This window comes from Prionailurus viverrinus, chromosome D2 (assembly GCF_022837055.1).
Source record: "Prionailurus viverrinus isolate Anna chromosome D2, UM_Priviv_1.0, whole genome shotgun sequence".
Lineage (NCBI taxonomy): Eukaryota > Metazoa > Chordata > Mammalia > Carnivora > Felidae > Prionailurus > Prionailurus viverrinus.
In genome coordinates this window covers 11,118,065-11,132,993 of record NC_062571.1, presented here as the reverse complement: position 1 = coordinate 11,132,993, position 14,929 = coordinate 11,118,065, and the positions used below count along the sequence as shown (strand labels likewise).

General features: G+C 38.4%; 1 protein-coding gene across 1 annotated transcript in view; it reads left to right on the top strand.

The window, feature by feature from the left end:
• RYR2 (ryanodine receptor 2) overlaps nt 1-14,929 on the top strand; it is a 756,803-nt gene that overhangs the window by 635,039 nt on the left and 106,835 nt on the right. Inside the window, exons 72-77 of the mRNA XM_047824653.1 lie at nt 3,124-3,294; nt 4,395-4,454; nt 7,025-7,159; nt 10,482-10,517; nt 11,290-11,402; nt 14,413-14,509. Coding sequence (XP_047680609.1) covers nt 3,124-3,294; nt 4,395-4,454; nt 7,025-7,159; nt 10,482-10,517; nt 11,290-11,402; nt 14,413-14,509 — 612 coding nt within the window. The remainder of the gene's footprint in view (nt 1-3,123; nt 3,295-4,394; nt 4,455-7,024; nt 7,160-10,481; nt 10,518-11,289; nt 11,403-14,412; nt 14,510-14,929) is intronic.

Genomic DNA, 14,929 nt, shown 5'->3' with positions numbered 1-14,929 from the left:
ATATACTCTCTGTACAATATGTGTCATAGTAAATATATCACATAATATAATTAACAATATATAAGGCACCATTACTTCATGATGACTCAATTATTTTACTACATAATGTGAAAAAATTCTTTTAACAGCATGTTGTGATAGCAACATAGGGAAAGCATATTGTTTGTGTGTTAAGTTCTCTTCTGTTTTTTTTCTCAGTAGACCGAAACTATTACAGTGTGTCACTGTCATGAAGATATCTGCAGTGTTATTGCTACAAAGAAATTTAACAAGCACAAAGCAGTGGATATGGGACAATTATTTTCGTTTTGACATTAGCATATGCCCTGTTAATAGAAAGCACGACACTTACTACCCAGTGAAAATTAGATTCGGCATTGAAAGTGACCCTGACACATGAACATAAAGTTCAACAAAATCCCAAAAGAACCCTGAGGTAGCATGGCACTACTCAGATGTGAACAGGCCGTCCAGAGATATAATCCTGAATATTTATGTTATACAAGTTAGTATATTACATCTGTTTGCACTAGAGAGGGGTTAATGCTCTAGGGAGACGTGTTTGAAGACTGCATAAAAGGCTAATATATTTTATAATAGTCTTATATACACTGTGTTCATGTGTGTGAGAGTGAGAGCATGTGTATATTTCAAACCAAGCATCTATCAAACAAAAATAAGCTATATATTCCTTTTTTTTTTTAACAATAAGATAGGAGTTTATTCATCAGATTCTATGTATGAGTCTTCCTTACTTGTTAAATATGACCCTATACGTTATAATTCTCTTGAGCTTCAGTTTGAACAAACCCACTGCCTGAGAGGCATCGGCAGTTAAACTGAACAGACAGACAAGGTGGCTTGAGAGGAGTGACAGGAACATCTCTAGCTGGTTTGGATCCATAGGAGGAGGTTCTTCTGAAGGCCACGTGGGATTGCATGGATTTCAATTCATCCTGCAGTGACAGCCTTCTTGGGCACAGAGGGATTGCCCCCAGCTCTCCTGCCCTGCCCCCAGCCTTTGGCATGACCCATGAGTTCCAGGAAGGTCCTAGGGGATAGAGTTGGGGGATGGGCACCGACTGGAGTTTCTTGGGATTCTTTTTTATTTTTATTTACTTAAAAAAAATTTTTTTTTAACATTTATTAATTGTTGAGACAGAGAGAGACAGAGCACAAACAAGGAAGGGGCAGAGAGAGAGGAAGACACAGAATCCGAAGCAGGCTCCAGGCTCTGAGCTGTCCTCACAGAGCCCATCGTGGGGCTCAAACCCACGAACTACGAGATCATGACCTGAGCCAAAATCAGGTGCTTAGCTGACTGAGCCACCCAGGCACCCCTAAAATCATTTTTATTATTTATTTTTTGGTTAGATTTCTTTTTTTAAATTTTAACTTATTTTTAAAATTTATATCCAAGTTAGCATATAGTGCAACAATGATTTCAGTAGATTCCTTAATGCCCCTTACCCATTTAGCCCATCCCCCCCTTCCACAAACCCTCCAGTAACCCTCTGTTCTCCATATTTAACAGTCTCTTATGTTTTGTCCCCCTCCCTGTTTTTATATTATTTTTGCTTCCCTTCCCTTGTGTACATTTGTTCTCTGTCTTAAAGTCCTCATATGAGTGAAGTCATATGATATTTGTCTTTCTCTAATTTCGCTTAGCATAATACCCTCTGGTTCCATCCATGTACTTGCAAATGGCAAGATTTCATTCTTTTTGATTGCTGGGTAATATTCCATTGAATATATATACCACATCTTCTTTATCCATTCATCCATCGATAGACATTTGGGCTCTTTACATACTTTGCCTATTGTTGATAGTGCTTCTATAAACAAGGGGATGCATGTGTCCCTTTGAAACAGCATACTTGTATCCCTTGGATAAATGCCTAGTAGTACAATTGCTGGGTGGTAGAGTAGTTCTATTTTTAGTTTTTTGAGGAACCTCCGTACTGTTTCCCAGAGCGGCTGTACCAGTTTGCATTCCCACCAACAGTGCAAAAGAGATCCTCTTTCTCCGCATCCTCACCAACATCTGTTGTTACCTGAGTTGTTAGTGTTAGCCATTCTGACAGGTGTAAGGTGGTATCTCCTTGTGGTTTTGATTTGTATTTGCCTGATGATGAGTGATGTTGAGCATTTTTTCATGTGTCTGTTAGCCATCTGGATGTCTTCTTTTGAGAAGTGTCTATTCATGTCTTTTGCCCATTTCTTCACCGGATTATTTGTTTTTTGGGTGTTGAGTTTGATAAGTTCTTGATAGATTTTGGATACTAACCCTTTATCTGATATGTTGTTTGCAAATATCTTCTCCTATCCCATCAGTTGACTTTTAGTTCTGCTGATTGTTGCTTTCGCTGTGCAGAAGTTTTTATTTTGATGAGGTCCCAATAGTTCATTTTTGCCTTAATTTCCCTTGCCTCTGGAGACGTGTCAAGTAAGAAGTTGCTGCAGCCAAGGTCAAAGAGGTTTATGCCTGCTTTCTCCTTGAGGATTTTGATGGCTTCCTGTCTTACGTTTAGGTCTTTCATTAAACCATATATTCTTAAATTTTTCCTCTTAAGCATTGAAAACTATTAAACATATAATATCAGAAATTACTATGGACTTTTCATATATCCATCTGCTTCTCTAAAATCACAATTTGCATTTTCCTTCTAAAAGCATGTAGAAAGCACACCAGTGAATTGTAATGACCTGGGAATAGGAGAGTAGGACTTAAAATTAGCAAGAGATGCTAAGAAGGAGAGAGGAAAAGTATTCTCAGAAATAGGGACCAAAGAAAAAAGGAAGTTGGAACCACTATCACGTTAGAAGAGCCTCCAATTTTTTTTTAAATTTTGTTTAACGTTTATTTATTTTTGAGAGAGACAGAGACAGAGCATGAGCAGGGGAGGGGCAGAGAGAGAGGAAGACACAGAATCCAAAGCAGGCTCCAGGCTCCCAGCTGTCAGCGCAGAGCCTGATGCGGGGCTCGAACCCACAAACTGTGAGATCATGGCCCGAGTAGAGGTCAGACCCTTAACACACTGAGCCATACAGGCGCCCCAAGGCTCCTAGTTCTGAGTGTGGGAAAAGCAGTCACCGACTCCAAAACTTGTCTTTGTTCCCCAGGCCGCTGTCTCTGATCAGGAAAGGAAGAAGATGAAGCGCAAAGGAGATCGGTACTCCACGCAGACCTCTCTCATTGTGGCAGCTCTGAAGCGGTTACTGCCCATTGGGTTGAACATCTGTGCCCCTGGGGACCAGGAGCTCATCGCTCTGGCCAAAAACCGATTTAGTATGGTAACTTTCCTGTTCATACCGGTGGTAATGATCACTTGACCTCCAGACTCAAATGTTTAGACTCCCTTTTTCTCACTGGTCTGTGTCAGGATTTCATTTCCATTAGCTGTTTTAGTAAGCAGTTTTTCTGTGTATGCAAAGACTGCCCATTTTTTTTTGGGGGGGGGGTGCTATTTTTATTTCTAAATTATGTTGATCACCTCCAGGGAATATTCTGAAACCCAGTAGAAAAGATGCAAACAAGTTGCTGGTAGCGGAGAAAAAAATGGATTTCATATGAACTCCTATATAAAATTTGTTATGAAAAATGTATTCAAATTTAGGAGGGATAATTTTTCAGTGTGAGAAGCATCATGGACTGTGCTTATCATGGTTAGATAAGGTGTTGACTTTCTAAGTCAACCAAGTTGACTCTTCGACTTGGCAAGCATCAACATTTCAGTTCTCAAGATTTCTTTATGACCTCTGTTTTTTCTCTTGGTGGCTACCTAGACGCACTTTTTCAAGAATATACAGCGGGATCATTATTTTATATTTATGTAAATGGGAGGACATTTTCTTTTACCCCCATTCCCATGCGGAAGCACCTCTCTGAATATCCAGAATTGGATACCCTGAGATAAGCAAATTGAGGGGACATTGTGTCACCATGGGCTGCACAGATGCAATTCTGGTGGTGGTCACTCTAGTATTTGATTCTCAGGGTATTTCCTTGTTGTTACTGGATCAGAGGGGGGTAGTATTAAATGCCAAAATTACTTTCTGGAGAGTTCAGAGAATGATGGAGATATACCCCTGTTTGATCACAAGGGAACACACCTCTGCCCCCACTTTTTGTGAACCAGAAATTCCATTCCAGTGAGTCTTAAGACACTTCCTGTAGAGTCGATGTAAGCTGGTACCTTGTTTCCAGTTCACAGCAGTATCAAGAAATAGTCTGAAAAAGAACCCCCCGCATTTGTGGTGTGTTTTGAAACCCTATACGTAGGTTTGGGCAGACATACACTATTTCAAAAGAGGCTGGAGTTACTTCTATTGACTTTTGACAGTTGATGCATTAATGGTAAGACTTCTTTTAGGTAACATTTATTTCTTGACAGAAAGACACTGAGGATGAAGTACGAGATATAATCCGCAGTAATATTCATTTACAAGGCAAGGTAAGCCAAATTTAAGTACATAGTATTTATGAATTTAGTGAATCTCTCTTTAGAATAGTATCACAAGTAATGTCACTTTAGCAATTCAAATAGTGAAAATATATTATTTTAATCAGTCTTTATTCTACTTGCAAAACTCTTGGTATTAAAGACTCTCAAGATAAGTAATGTATTTTATTTACTTTCAAAAGTCAACGTAGATCACCAAAGATTTTTAGACTTTGAAAAAAAATATGTCACCATTTGAAATAAAGGTCGGGAATTTCCTTCATTAGCTGAGTTTGAGGACTTTTGGGACATGGAGATAGGTGTCCATAAGAATTTGAACTTTTTCATCTAGTGCCCAGAAATTAAATATATGTCATTAGAAGTCATTAGTACATAGGAGATATTAAGACTTGCTGTAATAGAAATAGATGAATAAAGAATTTACCTAGGGAGGTAAAGGAAAACATAAATGTGGGTAAAAAAAATTGCTAGAAGTACTTTTTGTACTGCTTTGTAGTACAATTATTTGGAAATTTTTCATACTAGGGGATAAATTGTTCATTTGTTTACAGAACCTGTTATGCAACGTAACAAGTCTAGCAATTTGTTATTTTGATTCAGCCTATTTTTCTTCTATTCTGGTGTCCCTTCTGGGAAATTTTTTCAATTATGACAGTATCCAAATGTCAACAAATAGTGACCACAGCATAACGTTTGCTTTTCTGGGTATTAAAATGTTTCTTTCCAAGATCAAAACCGTATTCTTCTTTTAACACTTACGAGCACAATATGATAAAGGTGAGACATACCTTTCCAGTATTCACAAGGCACAGACACTGATTTAGAGCCCATTTCGTGTGCACTTTGATGTGTAGGTACTCGTATTATTTAGTAATAACTTGGCCAGAATGGGAGATGAATGCCTTTTAGAGTTCAGTCTCTTCTCAGATTGCAAAACGATTATGAGCATTTTAAAATGTACTAATAAAGCCTCTGCCTGAACCTCAAGGGAAGGGTTTATGCTTCATATATGGGTGTTTGAGGAGATCCTGTAGTCCATGCAAAGGTCTCAGGATCCCCTGGACTCAACACCACACTTTGAGAAACATGGTCTAGGACAACCATTACTGGGTAGAGACAGGAGATGTTCAGTACCTCTAAACGAAGGTTCTATGCTCTTCTCAGGAAATAAATAAAAAAGGATGTCTTGAAGAAGCAGAAGGAAATCCAATTATATTCTAGAAGTTTTTTATAGTAGCACTGAGGGCAATTTATGTTGTGTCTTGGGGAGTCAGAAAGAGAGAGGAGAGCAGAGAAGGAAACACATTTATGATCAGCATTTCACTTCCAACTGAATGAGACCTGAAAATAAAGCAGTAATGAATGCATATTCTTTTTGATATTTCAGTCTATACTTGTTTTGTGAAGAGTCAGGCACATATATTATGGAGACACACAGACTTACAGAAGATGAATTCTTTTATTCCTAGCACCTTCTTGAATGTATTGTCTTAAAATTGTAGGATGGGTCATCCTGGGGCCAAAAGAAGTAACTTTATATGAGAAAGAATAAAGATGCTGCTTATTTTACCAAATATAAGTAAAAAATGTGTATTTCTGTCTGGAAGCACCTGGCACAGTCCTCAAATGAAAAAAAGTATGTGGAGGAAAAAAATTTTGTTTTATCAAAGGACAGATGGTGTCTACAAGCCATTCAGTGTATAAAATCCTGTGTTTGCCCCTAGATGAGTTATTTTTCACATGTCAAACTATGCTTTCTTGGGCTGGGAGTTGTGAAGTTTTAGATTTGTCCATTTACTTCTGCTTCATTACCCTCAGTCCCCCAGTTTTCATGGAGACTTGAAAAGGGAAGAGAAACATACAGGGATGACTTTGCCTATTTTCAATAATGTAGTTATTCTATATTCTTTTTTTGAAGTAATGTGATCTTTTCCCTATAAAGATGTTTATATTTGTCAATTTCTACGATTTTATGATAATCTTTCTCAAAAACATACAGAATTCAGTTGTATCTCCCACTCAGGAAATTTGACAATTTTAAAAAGACTCCTTTATTATAAGAATATGATTTTATATTCCTCCATTGTTTTATATTTGATATCTTTGTTTCAATGAGACTAAACTCAGTTGCAGATTCCCTGTATTTATAGATAAATGAGATCCTGTATCATTGCCTGTAAAAGTAAGTATGTAAATCTTTCAGTATTTGACCGTGAAAGGGGAAGAGAAAGATCACTTTGTCTGCTTCCTTGCCTTGATCATATCCAGCTCATCCTTACATTCTAGGTAAAACTTCACTTGTTCAGGGGAATCTTAACAGCCACCAGCAGGTTAGGTCCAAGCTCATGATACCTTGTCTTTCTCTTGAGTAGCTCTCCTCGCAACTGCACATATTTAATTTCTGTCTTCCCCACTGGATGGTAAATTTCATGAATACAAGGTCTTTCTCTGTGTTGATCTCTTCATGGTGTTTTGACACTGGGCTACACCCAGTAAAGTAGGTCTTCCCTTCCTTACATCGTAACCTTGTATTTTTGAAACTTTTTTCCTTTTTCATGCAGTTGGAGGATCCTGCTATCAGATGGCAAATGGCTCTTTACAAAGATTTACCGAACAGGACTGAAGATACATCAGATCCAGAGAAGACCGTAGAGAGAGTATTAGATATAGCAAATGTGCTTTTTCATCTTGAGCAGGTTAGATTCAGCATGGATTCCATGGTATTTGCCTTAACCATGTAAAAACATTTCAAAGGTGGTGTGTGTTAATTTGTTAGCTATGGGTGGGCCAAAAACATGTGTGTTCAGCTTACTCATTATAAATAATATATGATTCAGGAGTGCTTATACCTAATAAGCAAATTTCCAAGCTTGTAATTTTTGTTCCAATATATAGGTAATATATTTTGAGATATCACGGCCTTTGTTTTATTGTCTTTTCTCAAAATATTTCTTTTTTAAAAATTTTACTGATTTATCTTGAGAGAGAGTATGTGCGTGTGCAAGCAGGGGTGAGGCAGAGAGAGAGAGAGAGAGAGAGAGAGAGAGAGAGAGAGAATTCCAAGCAGGCTCCATGCTGTCAGTGTAGAGCCCAAAGCAGTCCTCGATCTCACAACCATTAGATCATGACCTGAGCCAAAATCAAGAGTCAGATGCTTAACTGACTGAGCCCCCCAGGTGCCCCAAAATATTTCTATATTTATACAGATAAATAGGATTATACACTTAATTTTAAGTCATTCTGACAAAAATATCAGGAGTTACCTGATTTCATGTTCTGTGTATCATTTTTTTATTACTGCTCATAACAACATGTTTGAGATGCTTTCACTAGTTTAATATTTGAATTTTTTTGGTTACTTGCTTCAACTTTCCTTTTATTAGAGATATTTTTGAGTTAATTTTCTCCAAGATCAGCAATAAATATATTTAGATAAGAGCTAAGGCATCGATATTAAAACTGTGTGAGAATAGTGGTTTTATATAATTTTTCAGTTGTGTCCTATTTTAAACTACAAAGTTTACTATGTGTTTGATTTCTGTATTCATTACCTTTGTTTAACAATTCTCAAATTGATAGTATTCGAAAAATTATCCATCAGTGGGTTACGTTTCTGTGTAAGGAATCTTCTGGCCTAGGTAAGATATTTGCAATAGAGGGACATTGTCCCTGTGTCTCATGAGGTCCATTCGGCAAAATGACACCAGAGTGAGGGAGTTCAGTGTGAACCCAACAGTGTGATCTGTCACTGGGCTTTCATGACAGCCTTTACCTGATGTGGCAGATCTCACATTTTTACAGTACACATAAAATCATAACATGGCCTGTGTCATCTCAGGAACTTTGTCACGTAAATGTTTTGCAGAATATCTTAGCATAACAATGACAAAGATTTTTCTTTGATTTCTATTTTTTCTTATCTGGTGATCTTTCATCCCTGCCTTGACCAGTTAAGTCACATACAGATATCACCTAACGTAATATCCTTTTAATTTCCTTGTTTGCTTGTTTATGTGACCCTCAATCATTAATAACTTCTCCAGTGTCATGCGCTCTGTCACTATACCTGATGAGATATAGCTAGGATACTCTCAAACCATATGGCTATGGACATGTACTCACATTGTGTAACACCACAATATTTATAATATATAACATATGTAATATACATATGTAATATGTACTATATAATGAACTTAATATTTCCCTCAATATCTCCATGAAATATTAAGTAAGTACAAATTATCACTCAACAGAAGACAAAACTTAAGGTAATGAAATTTTAAGTGATATATAAAGTCCTAGAATTGTTTTTCCAGAGTTTATACATATTTAGGAAAGCTACTGGGGAGACTGGTTGGCTCAGTCAGTTAAGCATCTGACTTCGGCTCAGGTCATGATCTCACGGTTCGTGAGTTCATGAGTTCAAGCCCCGCGTCGGGCTCTGCACTGACAGCTCAAGCCTGGAGCCTTCTTCAAATTCGGTGTCTCCTTCTCTCTCTGCCCTCCGCCGCTCATGCTCTGTCCGTCTCTCTCTCTCTCTTTCTCTCTCTCTCAAAAATAAATAAACATTTAAAAAAAGAAGAAAGAAACACACATTTAAGAAGGCTGTTAAATGTCTACCAGAGAGCTATTCCTGGCAGCATTGTTCTACCATAAGGTTTTAACTCTTCCTGGTTTTTATGCATATACCTGGATTTGCTTGAATGAGTATTAGATACATGAAATGAAGCTTATTGAAATCTGATAGTTTTATTATATTCACATATTACGTATTGACACATGTATTCAATCATAATGGATGAAGTCATTTGTAAAGTAGTGAGATTCATTTTCTGAAGCAGTCATTCCTTCCTCGAACATTTTTTGAGTGCACGACCGTATGGCAGCATTATACTTCGCAGGTTCAGGGAATTGAACGTGGTCTGTCTACTCAAGTGAGTCATCCTCTAGTACAGCATGTGGATAGATAAATATATAATAATACAGATATGCTAGGATACAAAAAGTGCTGAAGAGGCTATAAAAGGAGTCCAGTCTTGATCTAGTTATGAAGTAGGTGATCCCCATAATCTTAAAGGAGAAGTAGGAGTTTTCTAGGAAAAGGTAAGGGGGGTCAGATTTTAGTGAAGGCCAACTATTCTACAGATGGTTAAGAACATGAGTAAAAAGAAATCATCAATTATCAAAGAATAGAAAAGAGCAGAGGATGTACCACAAGAGGAATTCATGCCTTCAATACCTCTATTCTAATGTTTATTTGTAACTCAGTCATAGAGTAGCTTGTGATGAGTATCTTCACCTGCCAAACTCAGTGCATAAACAGCGGGCGCACAGCAAATACTTAATTTATCGTAGGTATCAGCGACCTTTGCAATTATATATTTTGTGCTGTACATCCGGTAACTTTTGTCCATGAGGGTAACCTGTCTCTTGGAATTTCCTAACACATAAACTCGAGCCAAGCTAACACAGCAGCACCTCCCAGCATTTGGACAGTGAGAAGAGAGGTATTAAGCACTTCTCACATATAGTAAAATGCTCTGCCAAGTGATAAGCTTCCTGATGGCAGACACCTTTTCTACCATGGTCACTACCGTATCCTCAGTGCCTCACTATTTCAATGTGTTTGTTGACCATCACCCATACCCATCAGAATACCTTATTCCCAGAAAAAACTACCTCATACAGCCTGAATATCAGAATGGCACTGTAATGCATTGAGTCTAGTTGAACGATACCAGCCTTGATTCACTTAACACAGCCACCAAGAAGAAAATCGAAGTGGACAATTGTCACAAACCGTTTACTGATCCTGTGGAGGGAGGACCATCATGGATATAAATAAGTGCTTTCCAAAGACAAGTTGCTTCATTAAAATTTCTAAACCACTCTAGTCCAGACGCTCTTAATGTTTTCTTCAGGCATTATAAAATTCATAATTTGACCCTTTACTGCAAAGGATAATAGACTTTAGATTTATTTTTTTAGCTAATGCAACATTTTTATTTCTTCCAGAAATCTACATCTCTGCACCGGAGATATTACAGTCTGGGAAGTACAGTGCTCAATTACCTAGAGACTACTAATTAATTTAGAATTACATGTTGTTTTCTTTTCCTCTCTAATACTTATAATTAATCTCTTTTTCCTCTTGGAGCTCCAAACACCATTAGCTAAATAAATAGCTTGCTTGCCTCATTTACTGCAACTTTGAATTCTCATTTGTCCCTATCTAACAAAATAATAATGTATTTTAACATTTTTGCAAAATTAAATTCTTTTCCTCACTCCTAGTAATGTGTTCCTGAAGCCTTGTCATTTTCTCCCCATCCTGTTATAGTAAGGAATAGTTGAAATTTCGGTAGAATTTTCTATGTCTGCCTCTATTCGTGTTTACTGCTGTAACTCTCATGATAAAATTGGTCGAAATGGATACATAAATAAGAATAGGTTAATTTTTTTGCGTAGGCAGAAAACATGTTTTAGAACCATAACCAGATTCTGAAATGGCTGCAAAATGATTTTATGTAGAATGGTTTTATATTTCTTTGATTTTACAGATGACATAGCTTCTTAAGTACACACTACTGGGGAGATACTCTGTTTTGACTAAAGAAAATACGTAGCATTCAAAACCATTTCCAATTTAGCATTGGGTGACTTCTAGGACACAGGCTTTCCCATAATAATTGCAGGGGTACTTTGGGAATTGTAATTCCAGACGTTTTTAATGTAAAAGGCACAGCTGTTTAATACGGTATTGTTGAGGGTTAAGTCGGAGTTAAACATATTTAATGTTTTGTTTGTATCGTTTTTACCTCAGGTGGAGCACCCACAGAGATCGAAGAAAGCTGTATGGCACAAACTTCTGTCCAAGCAGAGGAAGAGGGCAGTGGTGGCCTGCTTCCGAATGGCTCCTTTATATAATCTGCCAAGGTCAGAATTTTTTTAATGTCGGCAATAGATAAAAGTTCTTTTTTCCCTAGTAAGCTGGAGGAGCATCGCGTCTACCTTAACAGGAGTGCAGTAGTCTGAGAGAAGAATGCAAAACAAGTCTTGGCTCTTTTGTGTAATGCCTGAGCTTGTTTTTCTTTGTTGGGTGATCTCAGAGAACTGTGATGCGCAGTGTAGTTATTCAGTCACTTCTGAATACCGAGGAAGTTGTGCTCACGTATGTAAGGCAGGGTAGGGTAATTAGGAACTCTCTCTTTGGAGTCAGACTGCCTTGATTTGAACCCTGGCATGTCAGCTGATGGCTGCATGACCATTGGTCAAGTTTCTTACCTGACTTTGTTATAGTTTCCTCATTTGTGCCATGATGGGATTTGCCCCATGGAGTAGTTCAGATTATTTAATGGATTGAGGTATAGAGGGTGCTTAGAACCAAATTTAGCACTATTAATGTCCATTGCTGTTTATTATTTCTTGTGGTTTTTGGTCTTGGGGCAAAGAACTGGTATGGATCTAGTTTATGGGAACAGCAGAAAGGTGTTTAACAGTCCCTCAACCTTCTCTTAGAGCTACAGCTGGCACACTCGTTAACAGAGAAACTGGTACATTTGAGTCTGACTCGGTGGCCCAGCTACCATTTCAGCCTCCTTGCAGTTTTCCTAAGAAACTGTGCTCTTTCCTCTCTGAGCTTTGTACAAGTGGCATCGTCCCCACATCTGGTAAACAGGACTCAGCTCAGCTGTGTCTCTTTTTTTGGAATATCTCTGACCAAATCATGCCCTTCAACTCCTTGCAAACGGAACACTTCCTCCTCTTTGTTTCCAGAACACTCTTACAGACCTCTCGTTGTAGGCACGATCCTGTATGGTTGGGCCTAGTTGTCTCTCTGATTCAGACTTTGAGATCCTTTATTTTGGTTCTTTTTTTTTAAGTTTATTTATTTATTTTGAGAGAGAACATGCACGCTGAGCAGGGGAGGGCCCAGAGAGAGAGAGAATCCCAAGCAGTCAGAACTTGTCAGCGTGGAGCCCAATGCGGGGCTGGAACCCATGAACTATGAGATGATGACCTGAGCCTAAACCAAGAGTCAGTTGCTTAACCGACTGAGCCACCCATGCACCCCTGGACTTTGAGATCCTTTAGAGTTTTATTCAATTTTATATCCTTAGTACCTGGAACACTGACCTTCAGAACATCTTTGAATAAATAAATGAGTCAGGGAATAACAACACAAAATACAAACCCCTCCCCCAGCCCTCAAACAAAGCAAACAAAGAAACTTCACACTTTCCCCTTTCAGTGAGACAGCTGGATTCCTTGCCAAGGCACGTTCACTGAGTATAAAATACATTAATTTCCCCCTCAGACCATGTGCTACTTTAAATTCTCTAACTCAGTTATGGTGTCACCAGTTAGTCAATAGAACATTAACCTTGAATCCATAGTTTTACTCCCTTTCTGGTCCGTCCTGTGCAGTCATTCTCCAGATTCCATCAGATTTTTCTTAGATCTCTTTTCACATTGCTATCCTTCCTTTTATGGCCACCCCTCCGGCTCACGTGTTTATTGCTTCATACCAGGTTGATGGCAGCAGATTCTGAGGTGATTTCCCTGATGTTATGGAATCTGCTGTTCCACTCTCTCACGTAACCTTCTCAAAATTGTATCCTTTATTGCAGTGGTGCTCAGACCTGGCGCTTTTGGGAAATACATTCAAATTCATTTAAGAAATATCCAAGCCTCAGCCTATTGGATGAGAATTTCTGTGAGGGCTTAGCAAGTGTATCGTTTAAAAGCCGCTCAGGGGGCGCCTGGGTGGCTCAGTCGGTTGAGCATCCGACTTCAGCTCAGGTCACGATCTCACGGTTTGTGAGTTCGAGCCCCGCGTTGGGCTCTGGGCTGATGGCTCAGAGCCTGGAGCCTGCTTCCGATCTGTGTCTCCCTCTCTCTCTGCCCCTCCGCCATTCATGCTCTGTCTCTCTCTGTCTCAAAAATAAATAAACACTAAAAAAAAAAAATTTAAAAAAATAAATAAATAAAAGCCGCTCAGATGATTCTCTTGTACCAATATTGTCGAGCCTGTCCTTTGTCATGTCTGGCCCGTGCACAGGACTTCATGGTGAATTCTATCATTCTAGATGCACTGTCAATTCCTCTCCTTGGTTTTCCAGGCCCTTCATAAATCTATCTAACCATGTGTCTCATGACTCCGTAACTCACCATTAGTTCCATTGGGCTCAGCTTTCTTTCCATCCCGTAATGACACGTCTCCTTTTAACACTTCTGATAGTTTCTTATGATGTTCCCTTATGGTCATGACTTTCTCTTATCCTTTTCCATGGTGGTGTCTTATCCATACCTCTCATCGGCCTCATGATGAGTTTACTTATTCTTTTAGTCCTCGCTATTTTTTTTATTTTTTTATTTCTTAGGCCACCGTTTATCATCAGTATTCCAGTATTTAATCTTTGGATGTATACTCTATTAAGTTCATGCAATACGTTTTGTTTTGTCATCCTCAGGGCCTGTATCTAATGTTAACCACTGACTACTTCCTTATTAATCCTTATTCTATTGTTTTGCCAAAGCCACTTGATGTCATACTAGCTACCACTTAATGACCATCCATATACCCCATGTGCTTTACATGGTTTATCTCATTTTAAGTCTCTGCAAACTGAAGTGCAGATGGGGTTTTCCTAGTTTTATCAATGAACAAAAAGTGAATGTTGGTAAAGTGAATAGTTGACCAGCATTATGAAGCTTAGAAATGGCAGAGCCAGAATTTAAATGCAAGTCGGAAGGTGCTACGAGAAGCCTTGCCTTATTTACTACCATGTCTTGCCTGTGCAATCAAGAGTGGGAAGTTTATTTTTATCTTATGTCTTTGAGCGCACCGAGAGTCTAGTGATAAAGCACCTTTCCAATTTATTTAACAAAAAACAAAAACAAAAACAAAAAAAACTCCTTGTTTGAAATTATGCTTCTTTTTTAGGCACCGGGCCGTTAACCTCTTTCTTCAGGGATATGAAAAGTCTTGGATTGAAACAGAAGAACACTACTTTGAAGATAAGCTGATAGAAGATTTAGCAGTATGTCTTAATGGGGCTATAAGTTCAAAGAGGGCTTGGGTCTGGTGGAGTCACGCTGGCGTGACCAGGTTATCCTATCACAGCGGAGAGAAAGCACCATTGCAGTGTTGGTCCTAGGAAGCTTTCTATTCTTGACTGCTACTGCATTCAGTGTTCAGGGAACATCTTATTCTTCTTACTTCAGAGATCTCATCAGCACCCAGCAATTCCGAATTTCAGGTGAATGATAGAAGTTTATTATAACCAGGCTTTGACTCGATTATTCTTTTAAATTCTTCTGCAGAGCACCTTTAAACACCTTAGAACCTAGCATAGAACTATAAAAGCTGAACCGTATAGAAGTTGTCCACCGAAAATAAGTTGAGGGTTAACAAAAGCCAATGAAAAGTAGCTGGTTTTTAAAAATATATGAGGCAGAGA